This window comes from Equus przewalskii, chromosome X (genome assembly GCF_037783145.1).
Source record: "Equus przewalskii isolate Varuska chromosome X, EquPr2, whole genome shotgun sequence".
Taxonomy (NCBI): Eukaryota; Metazoa; Chordata; class Mammalia; order Perissodactyla; family Equidae; genus Equus; species Equus przewalskii.
The window spans coordinates 44,025,180-44,046,102 of NC_091863.1; the positions used below are offsets into that span (position 1 = coordinate 44,025,180).

At 46.9% G+C, this 20,923-nt stretch overlaps 2 protein-coding genes across 12 annotated transcripts in view; one reads left to right on the plus strand and one right to left on the minus strand.

Moving 5' to 3' along the window:
• RIBC1 (RIB43A domain with coiled-coils 1) lies at positions 1-14,479 on the minus strand. Of its 10 annotated transcripts, none has more exons than XM_070604693.1 (9): positions 14,296-14,479; positions 13,509-13,671; positions 13,070-13,184; positions 8,262-8,378; positions 6,938-7,019; positions 6,400-6,744; positions 1,179-1,297; positions 354-748; positions 1-245 (listed from the first exon to the last, which is right to left on the minus strand). In XM_070604693.1, the coding sequence occupies exons 4-9, from the start codon at positions 8,331-8,333 to the stop codon at positions 164-166; spliced, it is 1,095 nt and encodes a 364-aa protein (XP_070460794.1). In that variant the 5' UTR covers positions 8,334-8,378; positions 13,070-13,184; positions 13,509-13,671; positions 14,296-14,479; the 3' UTR covers positions 1-163. The 10 variants fall into 10 exon arrangements, with proteins under 10 accessions (XP_070460794.1, XP_070460793.1, XP_070460795.1 ...); XM_070604692.1 differs by lacking the exon at positions 14,296-14,479 and adding an exon at positions 14,111-14,250; XM_070604694.1 differs by lacking the exon at positions 14,296-14,479 and adding an exon at positions 11,314-11,422 and having other exon boundaries at positions 13,509-13,939.
• The window catches only part of SMC1A (structural maintenance of chromosomes 1A), a 16,901-nt gene continuing 9,746 nt past the window's right edge, over positions 13,769-20,923 (plus strand). Inside the window, exons 1-5 of one of the 2 annotated variants that reach the window (XM_070604688.1) lie at positions 13,769-14,033; positions 18,358-18,546; positions 18,657-18,769; positions 19,758-19,961; positions 20,055-20,293. In XM_070604688.1, the coding sequence (XP_070460789.1) occupies positions 13,925-14,033; positions 18,358-18,546; positions 18,657-18,769; positions 19,758-19,961; positions 20,055-20,293 (854 nt within the window). In that variant the 5' untranslated portion in view covers positions 13,769-13,924. Of the gene's footprint in view, positions 14,034-14,466; positions 14,641-18,357; positions 18,547-18,656; positions 18,770-19,757; positions 19,962-20,054; positions 20,294-20,923 lie in introns of those variants that run through there. The other variant, XM_070604689.1, reaches the window with a different exon arrangement.

Below are 20,923 nucleotides of genomic sequence, written 5' to 3' on the forward strand. Positions count from 1 at the left end.
TTCTAGTGAATAACTTTATTACCTAGGGTCGAAGGTGGGGATATTGGCTCAGCTCTCTCCTTCTGGGGAATGGATTGGGGAAGGGGGTCTGCAGCATTTTCCTCTCTTACTCCTGGCCTCTGTGAGCTTGATGAGGGAGAAGGGAGAGATGACCATCCTGAGCTCAGCGGCTGCTGGTGTTGAACTGTAGGTGATATTGGGCTGTAGGTTGATTGGTGTAGATTATTGAATTCAGATAATTCTGCCTGTGAAAGAAGTCCAGAGGCCTCAGCTGATGGGCTTTCCCTCTTTCCCTGTCCCTTGCCATCCCCCCTCCCTTTGGCATTTATTCCTGCTGCCACCCCAGAACTCACTGGGCATTTTGCTCCTTAGCCAGCTGCTGGTTGAAGGAACCCAGCCCCCTCCGAAATTCAGCACACAGTTCCCTCTCCTGCTCTTCTAGCTCCATTGCTGCCTGGGCTGAGCGCATGGCCTGGCTTTCCCATTCAGCATCCAGTGCTTGTTCAGCCTGGCGCTGTGCCTCCTTTTCAGAGTGTTGTGCCTCTTGGACTCTCCTGATGGCAGGTTGCTGCTCTGGAATCATACCTTTCCAGCAATAGGGCAGGACCCAGTGGGGAGCCATAGGGTGTTGGGCGACCTGGGGATTCTCAGTCAGCAGGTCTCTTGTGATCTGGTTCTGGATCTCCATGAGGTTGGCCTCCTGTTCGCACTGATGCTCACAGTGCTGCCGCTCAGCCAGCTCAGCTGCCTGGTGGGCCCCCGAATGTGAGCATTTGGGTGCCCAATCTCAGGGAAGTCTCAGTCACAGGGGAGGGGGGACATGGCCCTACTCTCCTCCATCTCAAGGAGAGAAGGAACAGATATTGCATGGCCTGTGAATGACCTAAGGTGGAGGAAGGGGTGGAATGGGCAGGGAACTTCCCTGCCTTCTGGAAGCCCTTAGACTGAGAGGCTGGGGAAGGGAGGGCAGTGTTCTCAAGTCATCCTGAGTCTGGAGGTGGGGAAGGGCATCTTCTGCCCTTAGAGGACCCTTAGGTGAAGGGGGAGGTCCTCAGGTAGACAAGAAGGCTGGTGTTGATTCGAGAAGTGTTGTGAGGGGAAAGATGTGGCCACGGTTCCCCAGGACTTTGTTCAGGGGGTTTGGGAGAGCCCAGTGTACTAGATCCATCAGGCCCTACCTGGGCTTTGTTGGCGTTGGCCATGGCGGACATCATGGCCATGCGACAGGACTCCTCCAGCTTGGCCAGCTGGGTGGCCCGCATGTCCATGGCTAGGCGAAGCTGGTCACTGAGCATATCTACACAGAAAAATATGGCCAGGGCACTGTATTGGCCTGCTTCATTCCTGGTTCACTCATTCAGCCATTTGTTCAACAAACTTTGGGGATGTGTGTATATGTACGTTGGTGGTGGGTAATGTCCTAATTGTAGGGATGTGGAAGGAGCTACTCTTTGGGGCTAGGGATAGCCAAAGTGGCAACAACAAGGACTTCTGAAGTGCCTAACTGAAAGATGCCTCCAATGGCCTGGGTCCCAGTGCCAGCTCTGTTGCTTCTGAGCTGTGTGACCTTGGGGAAATCATTTCATCTCTCTGAGGCTCAGTCTAAGGGCTATGTGTTGGGCTCTGAGGACACCACAGACTTAGATCCTGTCCTCGGAGAGCTCCCTGTCTAGTGGAGGAGACGGATCAAACACAGATCATCATATCACAGTGCGGTAAGGGCAGTGACAGAGATTTGTACAGGGCATTATGAGAGCTTTGGGTGGTGGGTGAGAGCAAGGCTTCCAGGAGGAGGTGACCCTTGCAATATGTGTTGCATATAGGCAGAAAAAGCAAAGGGCACTCCAGGCTGCTGGCACAGTATGAACAAAGGTATTGACACTTTGTTTCAATCCAGCCACAGTGGTCTCCTTGCTGTTTCTAGAACATGTCAGACCCTCCTGCCTCAGGGATTTGCAAGAGATGTTAGTCTTGGCTCATGCTGTCTTGCTTCACTCAAGTCTTTGCCCAAATGTTACCACGTCAGTGAGGCCTTCCCTGTCTCTCCTACCTAAAGTTGCAACCTGCCTGCCCCTAACATTTATCCCCCCTTCCTTGATTTATTTTCTCCCTAGCGTTTGTCACCATCCAATATACTCTACATTTTACTTAATTATTTTGTCTCCTGCTTGTCCCTTTCCTCGTAGAAGGTAACCTTTGTGAGGGCAGGGATTTTTGTCTGTTTTATTCACTACCATGCCCCAGCACCTAGATCAGAACCTGGCACATAGTTAGGTGCTCAATAAATATTTGTCATATGAATGAAGGAAAGCAAGATACAGCATGCTCTGTATCTTAAACTACAAATAGTCTGCTCTTGCTGGAGCATAAAATGCAAGTGGCTAGAGAGCTTTGCAGGGGCCAGACTAAGGGCCAGAAACTTGACTTGAAGGTGGTGGGGAACACGGAAGGATTGAAAGCAAGGGGGTGACATGGGTAGATTTGCATTTTAGAAGGCTCCTTCTGGTGGCAAGTATAGAGGTCAGGCTGGTGGGAGACAATGGAGGTAGGGAAGCCATGTTGGAGGCTATTGTAGTAGGCCAATTGGGAGAGCTCAAACCAGGCTGGTGATGGAAAGGATGGAGGGGAAATATATAGGAGGTTACATCAGCCTGCTTCATTGATGGATTGGATGAGGGAGTAAGGGAGAGAAGATGCAGTGATGCTTCCCAGGGTCCTGGCTTGGAGGGCTGGGTGCATGGTGTGACCACCACCAGAAGTAGAAGATACAGAATGAAGAGCAGGTTAGGGGCACTGATGAATTCTGTTAAGGAAGCTGAGTTGGAGGTGCTCAGCAGGCATATGGATATCTGATTCTGTAGGTAGAGAGTCCTTAACACAGAGGTGGTGACATGGTAGCTGAAACCAGAATGAGGGCCAAGGGCACCTGAGGTAAGTATGCAGGGTAGGGAAAGCAGTGTGCCAGGGACAAAGTCTCAAGAAGGAAGGAGTAGGAAGAAGAGAAACCCACAAAGGGCAGACAGAGAAGGAATGGTCAGAGAGCTATGAGCAGAATGTGCTGTCATAGAAGCCAAGGAGGAGAAAGGTTCAGGAAGGAAGATGTGGTCAGAGTCAAGTGTAGCAAGAAAGGTCTGGTCAAGGAGAAAAGACTAAACAGAACCTTTTGTACCTGATGACACAAAGGGCATTGTTGATTTTAGCAAGAGTAGTGTCAGTGAAGTTGTGTGGGGAGAAATGAGATCTCAGAGAGTTGAGGTGTGACTGGAAAGTTAGGAAGAAAAGACAGCAAGTAGAAACAGAGTTTTCAAAAAGTAGGCTATAAAGGAAACCAGAGGAATCACAGGGTGGAGGGAGGCTTTTGTTTTTTCAAGATGGGTTAGATGTAAGCATCTTTGCAGCCTGCACGGAAGGGGCCAGTGGAAGGGGAAATGTTGAGAACACAGAGGGAGGATACCCGAGGGAGTACAGCCGGGGGTGGGGAGGGAGAATGGGGTCCAGAGCATAGGCTGAAGGCTTGGCTTTGAAGAGGAACAGGGACACGGACTTCAGAGACTGGAGAGCAGGGGGGAAGGGAGGATAGGGGTGCACTGTTTCATTTCACTCTTCACAGCAACCCAGAGAGGAAAAGATCAGCCCCATTTTTCAGATGGGGACACCAAGAAGTCCAGAGGTGAAGTAAAATGCCCAAGGTTACACAGCTGGCAAGTAGTAGGTTGGGATTTGACTCCGGGTATCTCAAGGAATCAGCATATGCTTCTTCCTTCCATTACACACAGACTCTCCCTCAGCATTCTGTTGTCCCTGTTGCCTTGTTCTACCTTCTTGTACACCTGCCTACTGCCATTGGGCCACTGGCCCCACAATGCCACTGCAACTGCTCTGACAGAAAGCACCAAACACTCCTAATTTCCAAATTCAATAGACAGGTTTCTCTTCCTATATGAACTTCTCCAGAGCATTTGACATTATTCACGACTCCCTCTCTGAAACTCCTCCCTTGGCCTCTGAGTCCCCACTTTCTCATGGACTGAGAGAAGGCAAGTACGGTGTAGTGATCAAGAGCATGGTCTCTGGAGCCAGCCTGCCTGAGTTCACTTCCCACCTCCATCACTCACTAGCTATATGACTTTGGGCAAGTTATTTAACATCTCTGTTCTTCAGTTTCCTCCAGTGAAAATGGAGATAATACTGGTAATTGCCTCATAGGGTTGTTGCCAGGATTAAGTTAGTTAATACATGGCAGAAAGCTTAGCACATGCCTGGTACACAGCAAGTGCTTAATAAAGGTTAGCTGGTATTATTATTATTATTTTATGCATCTTTTTCCTACCTCCCTGATCCCTTCTTAGTCTTTGTTATGGACTCCTTTTCCTCTACTCATTTGTTCACTCAGGATACATTTACTGGGCATCTTCCATGTCCCAGGCACTGTGTAAGTCACCAGGTTGTAGTGGTTAATAAGACAGCTCTGGCCTTTGCCCTCACCGAGTGCACCATTTGCTCACCCTTTCCCCAGGCTCCAGGCTTAGCATTCTGTTAATTTGCACATCCCCCCCAGGGCTCTCAGATCTCTCCCTGCAGCCCCAGAACTTCAGGATCATATAGCTACGCGGCTGCCTGGCGGCCACCTTCCTCTTGGCCGCAATAGTCTACCTGATCTCCTTGCTTCCTACCACTCTTCCCCTCACTCTACTTCAGCTATTCTGGCTCCACTGTTATGCCTCAGACATGCCAGATGCCCTCTCTCCTGCCTCAGGGTCTTTACACTAGCTGTTTCCTCTAACTGGACAGCTCTTCCCTCAGATCTTTGCACTGCTCACTCCCTTATTTTCAGATCTGTATTCAAATGCTACCTCAGTCAGGTTTCCCTTATGTAAAATTGCAGCTGTGCACCCCCTTCCAAAAGTCCCCATATCTTCTTTTGGTGCTTTGTTTTTCTCCCTAACAATTATCTTAAGGCACCTTATATATTTCACTATTTTATCTTGTTTACTGTCTGTCTGTCCCCATTAGAGAGTGTGAACCCCACGACAGTAAGGATTTTCTGTTTTGTTCACTGTTCCAGGCACAAAGTAGGTAGCTTAATATTTGCTGAATGTTGAAATGGTCTTGTCACTCCTCTGCTTAAAATCCTTAAGCAGCTACCCACTGCCTACACGATAAAGTCACAATTCCTTAGTTTGGTGTAGAAGGTCCTTGCTCATTTTCTCTTCCTCCAAGCCCTCAACACTAGGCTGCACAGCTACTGAACTGTTGACGCATCCTAAACATCCAGACCATTCACAGCTCCGGTGCTCTTCCTTTTGCTGCTCCCTCTGCCTAGAATGGCCTTTTCTTGTTCCCTCTCCTCACCCTAGCAAAATTGTATCCAGGTTTCCAAAATTGGTTCCTGACATCTGACCTGTGCCACCTCTTGCCCTATCCCCCTTTCCTTGTGAGAATTGACCACTCCCATATTGATATTGCCTCCATGTCCTATATATATATACTTCTATCACAGTACCTGTCATAGTACCTAACACAGTGTTAAAGCATACATATTTGCTGATCAGTGACTTGTGCATGTATGTTTTCCTCTTACTCTAAACTGAGTTTTTGGAAGGCATGGTTCTGTGGGCTCCTGGAGGGCAGGGTGCCTGCCTTGTTTACTTTGGTCTTCACTTGTTCACTCAACAGTGGTTTATTGCACTCCTGACACTGTGGCAGGCACTGTACTAGGCAACTGGGATACAGGGGTGGAAACGAGAGATGTGGTTCATCTTCAGTGAGCTGACGTTTTAGACGGACATTCCACAGATACTTTCAGAATAAATTACTTCTATGATAAGTGGTACAACAGAACAGGGCACTATAATAGGGACGATTTGAAAGGTGAGCAGTGTGAGTAGATAAGAGATGATTCTTGCCCTTGAAGGGCTTACTCTAATGGAAGAGGAGGACATGGCCACAGATAATGTCATAGTAATAATAGCTACTGGTTATTGAGCACTGACAGTTTTGCTTTACGTACGGTATCTCATTTCATTCTCATATGGGAAATATATTTCCCATACTCTATATAGTGTTGATTATTATCCCTATTTTAAAGATGAGGAAACTGGAGCACAGAGAGGAAAATTCATTTGCCAAAACCAGCTTAGTAAGTGGCAGAGCTGTTAGGCTTGTCTTTACTGTCCTGCCACCAGGTAATGGAGTGCCAGGCTGATCGGGATAATGGTTATACTGTCAGTTACTAAAGGAAGTCAGGGAGGTTGGGGTCTGCTCAGTCTAACCTTTCAGCAGCAGCCCTTCGGGTAATTGGACCTCCCCACACAATTCTGGTGTCCTGGGTGCTGTACCTGGCTCAGGACAACTCCCTGCCAGGCCTTAGGTCTCAACCTGGAGGGCCCGGCTGCTCACCTGCACACTTCTCGTCAGCCTTGGCTTGCTGTTGCTCCTGCAGCTGCCTCTCCAGGCTGTACCTGAACTGTTCCTGCTGCATTCTCAGGCACGTGGCCCTGTACAGGTCCTCCCCAGAGAACCATTGCAGGCTGGCTGGGCCACAGTGGGGACCAATGTCACTGAGATGGGCTGGAAATTCATTCTGGAGTTGGTGTGGATCCCAAAGCTCAAATTCACACCTGTTCTTGAGCTGCTGCTTCTGCTCCCGATACTCCTGGACTTTCTTGGCCAGCCGACGTGTTCGTTCTGCCTGTTCCTTGTCTAGCAGCTGGGCTACCAGATCATACTGCACCTGGTTGGTACCTGGGGGTGGTGGGCAGGGACATGAAGAAGGCACCATGGGAAGGACAGAGTCCACTTGGCATGGCCTCTGCTCCCAAGGCCCATCTGGTTTGTCCTGCCACACCCCAGGACAGGCCCCACTCCGATGCCCTACCTCAGCCCACTCAGGCCCTTGCTTTTCCCCCTTGGCTGGCCCCTGGCCTTGGGTTTTTACCATAAGCCGCCTCCTTCCTCCGCTCTGTTGCTTCTCGAAGCTTTTGCTTTTCTACCTGGCTGTTCAGGGCTTCAACATCCATCTGATCCCAAAGAAATTAACTAAATCAGGGTAGGGGCTCAGCAGCAGGTCTTGAATGCTCTAACACAAACTGCTCAGAATTTACCTTCTTCAGAATCCTCCTATAGATCCCCAATACCTACTGGATAATGTTCCACCATCTGAGCATGATTTGTAAGCCCCTCAATTCAGTTCCCTGGGGGAACACTTGCCAACTAGATCTCAATCACACCACTGATCCCTGAGCAAGCTACTTGCTTGTGTCAGGCACTATGCTCTGGTTTCCAGAGCCATCACCATCAGTTAATACTCACTTCAACCCTTCCTTTATTTAGCCTCATTTTACAGAGTAGGAGCCTGGAGCACAGAGAAGACAGGTGACTCATCCAAAATCACACGTCCAGTAAACAGCAGACCTGGCCCTTGAGCATAGGTGTGGGGTCTTTTCCAGAATACCATGCTGCATCCCCCCTTTATCCACCCACCCAGCAATCTATTTTCTCTTAAACTATCAATATTTTCTCATTGTTTTGATTATAACTCATTTAAGACATTTCAAAATAGTGTAAAAGGGAATACAGTTTAGTGAAGAGTAAGTGTCCTTCCCATCTCAACCCCTCAGCCCAGTTAACAGTTTCTTAGGTAGCCTTCCAGAAAGAGTTTAGGCATGTGCAATACCAAATATTCTTTAAAAAAATTTTTTCTTTTAAAGATTGGCACCTGAGCTGACATCTGTTGCCAATCTTGTCTTTTTTTCTTCTTCTCCTCCCCAAAGCCCCCCAGTACATAGTTGTATATTCTAGTTGTCAGTCCTTCTGGCTCTGCTGTGTGGGACGCCACCTCAGCATGGCCTGATGAGCGGTGCCATGTCCACGCCCAGGATCCAAACCAGCAAAACCCTGGCTGACGAAGCAGAGTGCACAAACTTAACCACTTGGCTACGGGGCTGGCCCCCTAAATATTCTTTGGACTTCTTTTGGCTCCATGTTGCCAGTCTCTCGAGAACCAGGCCACTTGGCCCAGAGCTGACTGGAGAAGAGTCAGCTGTCACCAGCTCCTCTTCCCCTAGTCTCTTCCCCTGAACCCCCAGGCCCCTTCCCAGGCCCTTCCTACCCCTAGGGCTGGGTGTCTTCTACCCTCCTCCATCCTCTCCAGCCCTAGGGCTGCTCAGATCAGGGAAGGGATGTAACAGGCACTGCCACATTCTCTAGGTGCAAGAGTGAGGTGGCCCCTGGCCCTGAGAATGTCCGTGCTGCCCACTCACCCCCATGAGTCTGGTCCGCACATTGAAGATTTGGCTCTGTCGCTCCTTTTCTTGATTTCTTCTAGCCTCCATGGCTGCTACCTCCTTGGGATCTGGTGACAGGTCTACCTTATACACCTGGAGCAAGAGTGAGGTGGAATGGCCAATCAGTGCTGACCATCATCCTTGACTACACTGCCACCCCCTTTCCTTTCTCCCCACAGTATCTCACCAGTTATTGATTCCTACTGATTTTACTTCCTAATATATTTCATATCTGTGGTCCTCCATCTCTACTGTCACCACTCTAATTCAGGCCTCACAATCTGGTGCCAGACAGTATTCTCAGGAGCCTCACTGGCCTCCCTTGCTCCAGTGTTACCCTGTCTACTTCTTTCACTGCACTTGCTACCAGAGTGAGCTTTCGGAAAGCAAATCTGACCGTGGCACACCTCAGTTTAAAACCTTTAAAAGCGGCTTTAAAGCAAATGGCTCCCCAGCATTTACAAGATAAAGTCCACCACCCCCTGCCAGATTTAAAAGAGTCTTCATAATCTGACCCCTGCTCACCTTTCCACGTCTCAAACTCATTTACAACTCTCCCCCTTTCACATTATGCTCTATTCAGTTTTCCCCATTTCAGTAAACAGCACTACCATTCCCCCTTTATTTTTATTACTTACTCTCTAGTCAAATGAAAGGTTAAAGGGCTTAAATTTGCCTGTGTTCCTTCATATTTTGGAAAGCCCACTTTTGGCAGGTCAGCCAGCCAAAGCCACAGCCAAAAACACTTTTGCAGACATAAATCTGATCATGTCTCTCACCTGCTTAAAATCCTGGCTTCCCAGTGCACTTCGAATAAGATCCAAACTCCTTGCCATTTGGGCATTCAAGATCCGGTTCCTGCATCTCTCTCCTATTCATCTCATGCCCTGTCTCCCTTGCTTACAGTGCTCCAGGCACGCTGGCCTCCTATCGAGTCCTCCAACACAACAACTGTCCCCACCTCAGGGCCTTTGTACAAGGTGTTCCTTTGTTCAGAACACCATTCCTCAATTCCTCCTATAGCTAGTTTAGTCTTTTTTTTTTTTTAAACATTTTGTAACTGTGAAATATTTGATACAGACTGCAGAATATATATTACCCATGTGTAAGTTAGGAAGCATGATAAGATGGAGACCTGTGAACCAGCTCCTCAACTTAAGAAATAGAACATGATCAATACTATTGAAGTGCCTTCTCTCTCATCCTTACCCTAAGAGATAACCATTATCCAAAATGTTACCATCCCCTTACTAATGCGAATTAAAATACTGTGTGTGTGTACAATTCCCTGGACATTATTTTTAAACATTTTCTTGTTTTGGAACTTTATAAAGTATCATGCAGTACGTATTCTTCTGCATCTTGCTTTTTTCACTCATGTTCATCCTATCACTTAACAAGTATTTGTGGAATGCCTACTGTCAGACACTCCTTTAAGCATTTGAGAGACACCAAGGAGCAAAAGTGACAAAAATTTGAGTCCTTATGGAGGTTACTTTCTAGTGGGGGCAGACAGACAATAAAGAGTACACTAAATAATTTGTAAAAAGATAATAAGTGCTATGGGAAAGAAATATAGAGCAGGATAAGGGGAACTGGAAGTGCCAAGGAAATGGGGGGAGCGTTGCAATTTTAAATATGGAAGTCGGGGAGGCATAACTGAGAAGGTAATATTTGAGCAAATACTTGAAGAAGGTGGGAATCAGCTATGCAGATATCTAGGAGGAGAGCACTCCAGACGTCAAGTGCAAAAGGCCTTAAGGTGGACATGAGAGGCACACGTTCAAGGGAACAGCAGGGAGGCAAGTGTGTGAGTGAAGGAGAGGTAGGTAGGAAATGACATTAGAGAGATAAAGGGGGACAGGCAGAGCATGTAGGACTTTGCAGACCATTGTAAAGGCTGTGGCTTTTACTTGGAGAGAAATAGGCAGCCACTGAAGGGTTTTGAGCAGTGGGAGCAATGAGTTCTGCCTTTGATTTTTAAAGGCTCACTCCGGCTGCTGTGTTAAGAATAGATTGGGAGTAGGGGAGGCAAGGCTAGAAGCAGGGAGACCAGACAGGAGGCTATTGCAGACATCCAGGCAAGAGATGGTGGTGACTCACACCAGATTAGTAGCAGCAGAAGTGGTCAGATTCTGGATATATTTTGAAGTCAGAGCTGACAGGACTTCCTGGTGGATTGAATGTGTAGTGTGAGAGCAGTATCAAGAATGACTTCAAGGATTTGGGCTGGGGCAATCAGAGGGATGGAGTTGCTATCAACTGAATAGTCTGTATAGGGAGGACAGTATGGGATGGGACGAGGATCAGGAGATCAGTTTTGGAAGTGTTGAGTTTGAGAGGTCTATTAGATATTCACTGATAGCATACAGATGGTATGGTAAATTTTCTTATTATTCAGAAAGATTTGCTGCTCTTCCCTACAGAAGGATTATACATCCTTATCTCGTTGCCCTCAAGATTAGCCACGTGATTTGCTTTGCCCACTGCAATGTGAGAAATGATATGTGCCATTCCCAAGCAGAACTAAGAGCCATTGTGTGATAGCCACTTTTTCTCTTCATTCTTGCTATGAGACTGGCAATGTCCCAGGTAAGGGCTGCTCCTTCAGCCTTGGTCCTGGAATGATGACACAGAGCAGAGATGCAGCCAACCCACAATGGAAAAGAAGAATGAGTGAGAAATCTTTGTTTTTATAAGCTGCTGAGATTTTTGGGTTGTTTGTAACTTTAGTATAATTTAGCCTATCCTGGCTGATACAAAGGAATTTAAAGCTCTGAGGCTGTAAGAGATCTCTGAGGGAATGGGTGCAGATGGATAAGAATGCCCTAGGGGAGACAGGATGAGGAGGAGCCAGCACTGGAGGCTAAGGAGGAGTGGCTGGTAGGGTGGGAGAAAAACCAGGAGTGTGGTGTCTGAGAAGCCAAGTGAAGAAAGTGCTTTTGGGAGGAGAGAGTGAGCAACTGATGGTTATGTAAGATGAAGACTGAGAACTGACTGATTTAGTAACATGAGGGTTGCTGATGACCTTGACAAGAACAGTTTTGGTGGAGCTGTGGGGATGAAATCCTGATTGAGGTGGGTTCAAGAGAGACTAGAACTCTGCAGCACAAACAACCCAGTTTATTTTCTTTTACCTGCAAGAGAAAAAAGAGGGAGGAGGAACTTGTAGATTAAAAGAGACATATATACAGGTGGGAAAGTTTCTCTAGCATACATCTAGGAGTAGAAGGGCTGGCTCATAGGGCATAAGCATATTTAACTATACGAGATAATGCTAAGTTGTTTTTCAAGGAGATTGTACCAATTCACGCTTTCACCATTATGTATAAAAACTCCAGTCACTCTACATCTTCACCAACGCTTGGTATTGCAGACGTTTTTGCCAGCTTTTGGGTATGAAATTATAATTATCGATTTTAATTGGAATTTTCCTTATTGCTAATGAGGTTGCACATCTTTTCACGTGTGGTTTGGCCATTTTTGTTTGCTTTTTTGTGAAGTGCCCATTCATATCTTTTGTTCATTAAAAAAATCAGGTTGTTGTTTGTCCTTTATTAATTTTAGGAGTTCCTTATGTATTCTATACATTAATCATTTCTTAGTTTAAATGTGGCAAACATCTCCAATTTGTGGCTTGTCTTTTCACTTTATTATTATTTGATAATAATTTTATGGTAACAATTGATACATACAAAGGAATATGGTTAAGGCACATGTAAGTTATGAAGCACAACAACCAAATGAACACCTGTGAACCCTTCACAGAATCCAGAAAATAGAACATTATCAATACTTTAGAAGCTTTCTGTGTGCACTTGCCCATCTTTTCCCTTTCTTTATGTTGTAATTTGGATGAATTTGAATGCAGTCAAATTTACCAATGTTTCCCTTTAGGCTTGGAAGTTATTATTATTTAGGAAATCCCTTGAGGTCATAAAGATATTCTCCTAAAATTTCTAAAGATTTGCCTTTCTCATTTAAGTTTTTAATCCTTTTGGAATTGCATTTGGTATATGTTGTGAGGGGTAGGGATCCAATTAGATTTTCCCCCCAAGCTCCATCTCATCTTTTAAAATGGAACAGTAGTTCCTGTCAGTTATATGAGATTGTTGTCCTTTGGTTATTTTATCTCCTCAGCCCGATTGTGACTGTTTCTCCCAGTTGAACTTCATTTGTGGCCCCTCTACTAGATCCCATAAACCAATCTTTCTCACTTTCCTGGACTTGTTCTAAGACTTTAAGACTCTTCCCAGCCTCCAGACATCATTTTAAAAATAGTTACAGGAATGGCTATGGCAACCACCAGACCCTTTCTATGTCTAAGTGTAAGCACCAACTCCAGCCTACTCATTCCATCTGTTACCACAATGTAAGGTCACTGAAGGGGAAGATTTGGCAGACATTTTAAACTTCTTGGACTGCTAAGACTTGGCCTTAGTAATGAGCAGGTATAAGGTGATGGGGGATGAGGGGATGGAGGAGAGGGACAGAATAGATGGGGAACAGAGAGGGGAAAGTGACAGAGGGTAGAGTTGAGGGGCAGAGGAGGAAAGAGGAAGGAGGGCAACAGGGCAGTTGATGGGGGTGGAGGACAGGGAGCAGAGAGAGAAGAGGAAAGTGCGAAACAAGCGATGGGGCAGAGGGGGATGGAGAGGAGGTCATGGGATGGGGGTGAGACATAGAGAAAAAGATGAAGCGGGGAGAAGGGAAGGAACATAGAAGCACAGAGGTGGAGAGCACTGGCTTAGGGACCCTGACTGCCAGGGATTCACACAAAATACCTTTCTCAGCAAGGAGTACCAATTTTGAAGCTCCCAGGTTGGGTCCAGATTCAAGTAGCCAACAAGTGGCTCAGGTCCAAGACTATTTTGGAGCTACAGTGGCAGTCTCGGAACTCTGCTTGAAGGAACAGAAGGGAGGCAGGGTATAGGGGCAGTACCTCTGGCCATAGCTTTCCCCACCCCGTATCCCTGTCGCTCCAGAGTACCCTCATCTCCATTCACACTCCATCCTCCTTTACACCCATCCCACCTCTACCTCCACCCGACTCCACCTCCAACCCTACTCCACAGCAAGGTCTGAGCTCGCCTAATACCGAATCCTCCCTTTGGCCCTTCTTTCCCGTACAGCCCTCCGCTCCCCGGGGTCCTTCCAATTCCTGACCCTGTTCTTGTCTGAGCCTTCCGGCCTGCTAGGCTAAAGCCACAGCCGAGCTCCCACCTTCCTCTTGTCCTGGAGGGCATATCCCTGCTGTGACTTCTGATTTGTCTCGGCAAGCGTGGGCTCCGGTGCCGCCTGCTTCCTCGGATCCCAAAAGTTATTGTGTCTTCCCGTCACCGCCTCGTCTACGACTTCGTAGGCTCTGGCCCGGGCTTGCGTTGCCCTGCACATGAAAGGGGGCGGGGCCCAAACGTCTGTCGTTAGCTCGCTCCCTGGCAACGGATCAACAAAAGCTCTCGAAGGCCCCGCCCCTAGTTTCTGCCTGCGCCGGAAGCTGGGAATCCCGTTCGGCCTGGAGTCAGTCTCGCGAGGCTTGCCATCCGCCCGGCCTGCACTGCGGTGTTTCCCGCGCGGGCTACCCCAGTTCCCGGGCGTACGGCGCGGCCTTTGGTACCGTCGCCGGGGCCGCGGCAGTCATGGGTTTCCTGAAACTGATTGAGATCGAGAACTTTAAGTCGTACAAGGGTCGACAGATTATCGGACCATTTCAGAGGTTCACCGCCATCATTGGACCCAATGGCTCTGGTGAGATAAACCTGGCTGCGGCCCTGCTCACGTCCCGGCCTGGACCCCCTATCTGGCAGCAGAGTAGTACAACCCACCCGTGCAACCTGAAATGTCGCGAACCCAAACAGGTTCCTTTCCTCCTGAAGGGGTTCAGTCCGGACCCGATTTCCCCGCTCGGGTGATCTGACTCGAACCTCTTCCCCAGGTGTCAGTTGCCCACTCCCGCTCTTTGCGCGGCCCCCGTTCCGGCCGGAGTGGTACGAGCCGAACTGTGCGTTACCTCGCCCACTGCCCCCTCCCGCCAAAACTGGCGCGTCCCGACCCAGCTGCCTGCCGCTGGCCGCGCAGTTCTCTGCCGGACCAGCTGAATCCGGCTTCCCCGCCTTGTTTGAATCCTCCGAAAGATGTGGGACTGCTGGTAACCCTCCGGTGGCCTCCGTTCCCAAGCGGTACACTTCTCCCTCAGCCCCGCGCCCCCTCCCGCCTCGGGTTGGTACGCTCCATTTCCTCCTTTTTTTTTTTTTTTTCTTTTACTTTCCTCCGGAGGCGGCACTTTTGAATTGCGGACCCAGCGCTAGCGTCTCTAGAATGCTTGAGGTCTCGACCCTCCACCCCCATCTCAGAGGTGGGAATGCCTTGAACTCACCCGTTTGCTACCACTGAAACCGTTAATAGAACTCATTCGCTTGCCAAATTTATCGAATGCTTATTGTTTTTTATGAGGAATTATTTAAGGTACTGTGGAAACAGCAGAGAATAGAATAGGCCGTGCTTTCAGGGAACTTACATTCCAGAGGGGAAAGATGATAATAAACAAGGAGAAAATAAGATAATTTTCGTTTATGATAAGTGCCGTGCGGGAAATTAGGTTGATGTGATAGAGTGACTTGGGTGGGCATCTTTACAAAGAGTGGTCAGTAGTTAACAATATTGTATATTTGAAAGTTGCTGAGAGAAAAGATCTTAAAAGGTCTCATCACCACAAAAAAAATTGTAACCATGTAAGGTGATAGATGTTAACTAAACTTATTGTGGTGATCGTTTCACGATATGTATAAATATGGAATCGTTAGGTTGTACACCTGAAACTAGTACAATGTCAGTTATATCTCAGTAAAACTGGGGGGAAAATGTAAAAAATAAATAAATGAAAGGTAGTCAGGTAAGGCCTCTATTTCATATCTTAACTTCCCATCTCTAAATGATGCACCATGGATTCCTTCCATCCACCCCAACAAGCAGTCCCTGTGGAATCCTACTGGGTTCCTCCACCTCAGGGATGTTCTAGCTAAATAATTTCCTAGCCTGAGGGGCTGCCCTCACTGAAATAACTCAAACTGATGACCTTCCCTTGAGTCTTGCCTGGGTTTGGCTCTCTATGTGGAGCAGGGTTTCTCAGCAGCAGCACTACTGACATTTCCAGCAAAATAATTCTTTACTGTGGGGTTGGTCCTGTGCATTATGGGATGTTTAGTGGCATCCGTGGCTTCTACCCACTAAATGACAGTGGCGCCCCCACCTCCCAGGTGTGACAACCAAAAATGTCTCCAGACATTGCCAGATGTCCCCTGAGTGGGGTAAAATTATTCCCCCTCTCCACCTCCTTTGACAACCACTAGCCTAAAGGTCTGATGCTTGGAGTGCCACTTCAGTTTCTTAGGATTTTGGTGTGGTGGCCCCTGTGGAAAGAGCCGGAATACACCTCTTGGCACTCAGTCCCCTCGTCGCGGATAGATTTGTATATGCAATTGTTCAGAAAAGGCCTTTGATCTGACTGCCCCCACTTCTCCCATTCTTCAGTGCCGACCTCCACAAGGCATTCCTTGATTCCCCTGAGTGAATTCCTCTCTGGCACACAGTAGACTCCTGGTACACATTTATTTTCTTCTGTTTTGTGTTCATGGTATATGTTTTTGTATCTTCATCTCTGGGCTATGAGTACCCCAAAGAAGACATTTCTTAAAATGTTTTATCAGTGTTTAACTCATAATACATGTTATAAAAATGTTTACAATATTGAATGATAGCGAATAGGAAGGTCTTTGGTTGTGAGATGTTCTTACTGTCCCTGGAAAGCATGGGAGAAGCGCAAAGGTTGGAAATGGGTGCCTAAAAGGCTGACTCCTGGTCTGTGTGATGTGCTAGTCCTGCTGTGGATGAGAGAGCTGGGTCTAGACCTGTTGTTAGGATAGAACTGCCATTTATTGAGTACCTACTATGTGTCAAGTCCTTTATTTATTGAGACCTTTTACATTTAAATTCTCACAGTGACCCTAGGAAGGAGACACCATTATCTCCTTTTATAGATGAGGAGACTAAGGCACAGAGAGTTGTGATCACTTGCATACTAACTGATTCTCAGAGCTAGGATCAGAACCCATGCCTGCCGTACTTCATAGTCTGTGCTCCTGCCACTCCAACAGAGAACTATGTGCCAAGCATTGTTTCAGATGCTTTATTTATGAGTCATGGTTTTTCACATTTTCCAGATGAGGGAATGGAAGGTCAGCTGAGAAGTAGTGAAATTAAGATTAGAACCTGGTCTATTGGACTAGAACCCAAGCCCTTAATGCTGTCTTATACTCCCTCCATGGAAGGACCTGGGCTGCCATTTTTATAGCTGGGTACAAAGGTATTGGAAATCAGGTCCTCGGTTCAAGGTCATATAACATATTTGGGGAGAATCTTAAGATGGAATTGATAGAGATTGTCCCTCCGCCCCATCCCAGTCTAAATTAAAAAAAAATTTTTTTTTCTGAGTCTAAAATGAAGAAACTGAAGACTGTGATTCCACTACTGAAAAGATAACCACTGTTAATGTTAAAAATCTTATTTATTTGAATAGATAATACATGCACATGGTTTACAATTTTTAAAAAAATCCCAGGGGTCGGCCGGGTGGCACAGCAGTTTAGTGCGCATGTTCTGCTTTGGCGGCCTGGGGTTCGCTGGTTCGGATCCTGGGTGGGGACATGGCACCACGTGGCAAGCCATGCTGAGATAGGCATCCCACATATAAAGTGGAGGGACATGGGCACGGATGTTAGCTCAGGGCCAGTCTTCCTCAGAAAAAAAGAGTAGGATTGGCAGCGGATGTTAGCTCAGGGCTAATCTTCCTTGAGAAAAAAAAAAAATCCCAAAGGATATACAGTGAAAGAAGACTCCGTCCCTTCCCTGACCTGCTTTCCTTCCTGGAAGCAACCACCGTTATACTGTTTACATTTTCATGTATTTTTTCCTATGACTTTTCTTCTCCCCAGGTTTTTATTATGAAAATTTTCAAACGTACGCATGTGCTTTGCTTAATCATTTGAAAGTAAATTGCAGACTTAATGACATTTTACCCCTGTATTACCAAAATACTGTTATCACACCTAAGAAAATTAATTTCCTCGTGTCATCAGTTATCCAGTTTATAGTCAGGCTTCCCTCATTGCAACCCAAAATGTCTTTTGGAACCAGAAACTAATCAAAGTTCGTGCATTGCCTTTGCTTATGTCTCAGTAATCTGTTCTGGAGTGGTTCTCCCAACCTTTCTTTTTAGACGTTGACTTTTTGAAAAGACCAGGCTAATTGTCTTGTAGAACATCCCACATTCTGTGTATGTCTTAAGGTTTCCTCATGGTGTCATTTACTGTGTTCCTCTAACTGCTGTATTTCCTGTAAACTGGAAAGTAGGTATAAAGGCTTGTTTAGATTCAGGTTAAATATTTTTGGCAAGATACTTCATAGATGATGCTGTGTGCTTCATATTGTATCACAATAGGAATGTGTCTTAAAAAATTATGGTACAATATATATAACATGAAATTTACCATGTTAACCATTTTTAAGCATACAGTTCAGTAGTGTTAAGTATATTCACATTGTTTTGCAACTGATCTCCTGAGCTTTTTCATTTTGCAAAACTGAAACTCCATACCCATTTAAACAACAGCTCCCTGTTTCCCCCTCCCCTCAGTCTGTTTTTTTTTTTTTTAACTTGGTTAAGATCAAATTATTGAGTTTTGTGTCTTGCTTGTTTCTCCTGTTGTGGGCATTTTCCTGTGTCATTAAAGGTAGAACAATCCATTCTCTGAATATACTGTTTCCTTATGGGATTCTAGTTTTTGGCTGCTATAAGTAATATGTGCAAAGGGACTGTTTTCCCTTTGCAAGCCTTTGACCTGGGGCTTTGGTTGGGCCCTGTCTTTATGGGGGCAAAGCAGTATTTTTTCCTCCTATTAGTCTGAGCACTGAGTGCTTAGGGAACATTCCTGTTCCTCTCAATGTTTCCTTAATTCCTTTTCCTCTCCCCTTCTTCCTCACTTCCCCTCCTCTGGTTTGTCCCTTCCTCCCTTAGGTAAGTCAAATCTTATGGATGCCATCAGCTTTGTGTTGGGTGAGAAAACCAGCAACCTGCGGGTAAAGACTCTGAGGGACCTGATCCATGGAGCTCCTGTGGGCAAGCCAGCTGCCAACCGGGCCTTTGTCAGCATGGTCTACTCTGAGGAGGGTGCTGAGGACCGCACCTTTGCCCGTGTCATTGTTGGTGAGTGAAGCTGGCCAGAAGGATCTCCTGGGTCCTGGGACGTGGCTAGACTAGTTGGCTGGGGTAGGAAGGAGGCCTGACCCTCAGCTGACTCATGCCTTGTCTTTTAGGGGGTTCCTCTGAGTACAAGATCAACAACAAAGTGGTCCAGCTACATGAGTACAGTGAAGAATTGGAGAAGTTGGGCATTCTTATCAAAGCTCGTAACTTCCTCGTCTTCCAGGTGGGCATTTTTAGTAATTATTGGCTGTCTGCTTCTTGCCAGTCCTTGTCCCATCCTCACTGGGCCTGTTCCATCTACATCCGGCTTTATCATCTTTCCCCTGAACTAATGTAGCAGCTTCCTCACTGGGCTTTCTGGCTCTAATCTGGCCCCTTCCACTTCATCCCCTAAGCCAATTCATCTTATGAGGACAGACGTCTGTTTCTTTCCCTTTTCTCAAAACATTTCAGTGATTTCTCATTGCCTTACGATGGTAGTTCTCAAAGTGTTGTCTTTGGACCAGCATCACCTGGGGACATGTTAGAAATGCACATTCTCAGTCCCATCCTAGACTTATAGGCTCAGAGACTATGTGGGGCCCAGCAATTTGTGTTATACCAAGCTCTCCAGGTTGTTATGATGCATGCTAAAGTTTGAGAACTGTTGCCTTAGCATGAAATCCAAACTCCTACATTTAGGAAACACCATCCTTTGGTTCTTGCCCACCTCACTATCCTCATTTGCCAGTCTCTGCCGCTGGCAGCCCTGAAACTCCAGCCTAATTAAACCATTTACAGTTCCCCAAATTCGCCTACTTTCTTTGGCCTGCAGGCCTTTGCATATTAATTTTCCTCTACATAGAATAACCTCTTCTCTCTTACTCTTTTGGTTAGTTCTTCCTCATCTTCCAAACTCAGCTTAGATGTCACCTTTGGGAAGCCTTTCCAGATAGACACCCCTGCCAGTCTCCTACCTCCAAGCTTCATTTAGTCCTTTTTTTGTGCTACTTCTGTCACTGCACATAACACAGTTTGTTGTCTTTGGTTTGGTCTCTTCTGTTCCCCATATGCCTCAAAAGGCAATGTGTCTTCAAGGCGCACTGTGAGCTGTGGCAACCAGTGTATGTGGGGGTGGTTAGTGAACTTTTTCTGAATGATTGAGTGGGAGTGGAGTGGGGAGACTAGGCTGGCTAGGGTCTAAGTGGGGAGAGTGTTATCACATTTACTAGGGTGCTGTGGAGTCTATTGCCATGAAGAACCCCAAAGAAAGGACAGCACTATTTGAAGAGATCAGTCGCTCCGGGGAGCTGGCCCAGGAGTATGACAAGCGAAAGAAGGAGATGGTGAAGGCTGAGGAGGACACGCAGTTTAATTACCATCGCAAAAAAAACATTGCAGCTGAACGCAAGGAGGCCAAACAGGAGAAAGAAGAGGTAGGTAGCCAGTCTACCTCTGGGCTCTGAAGGGCCAGGATGCAGCCAGTGCCTTACTAATGCACCCCTGCCTCCATGCCCCTATATGCACAGGCTGACCGCTACCAGCGCCTGAAGGATGAAGTGGTGCGAGCTCAGGTACAGCTGCAGCTCTTTAAGCTTTATCATAATGAAGTGGAAATCGAGAAGCTCAATAAGGAACTGGCCTCTAAGAACAAGGAGATTGAGAAGGACAAGAAGCGTATGGACAAGGTAGAGGATGAGCTGAAGGAGAAGAAGAAGGAGCTGGGCAAAATGATGCGGGAGCAGCAGCAGATTGAGAAGGAGATCAAGTAAGAGCAGGCCTGGGCCTGCAACTTATGGGAAACCAAGAGGCTGTGCTGTTGCCTAAGGCTCCGCTGAGCTTGGAGTCCAGTGCCCATCTTAGTTTCTCTATCTTCCCTTTGACTTGGTTTGGCCAGTCCCAGGCATATTTCTTGTTTTCCGTTTTAGACAAATAGAGTATTTAAGTACTCAGATCTGGGTAGATAGGTACTCAGAAGAGGGAGAACTTAAAAGGGGCGGTGGCCTTACCAAGTGAGAGGAAGCCACTGGAGTGGCCGGGAATGTCATCCTAGAAGAGGAAAACTGGAGCTCGATGTTTAAAGGACAGGAATTTCAAAAGGTTGGTTCAGATGGGGGATGACTAAGTGAACTACACAGTGTTCTTGGGAGTTGTTACTGAGGGGCCTTGCCTGGCTAGGGTTGAGGCAGGGGTGGTAGCTTTGCCTTATGGAGTGGCTGGAATGCCAGGCTGAAGGCATCCATTCCAGAGAGTAGTAAGACTGCCCTCTTTTGAGGATCTGTGGAGCATCAGGCCCTGTTCTTTTAGGCAATTCTCTGAGGCTGACTGGGGGGCTCAGGCCCCACTTTCTTTGGGTAAAAAGCCTGGGAACCCTCCCTTCTCCCACAGGCTAACTGGT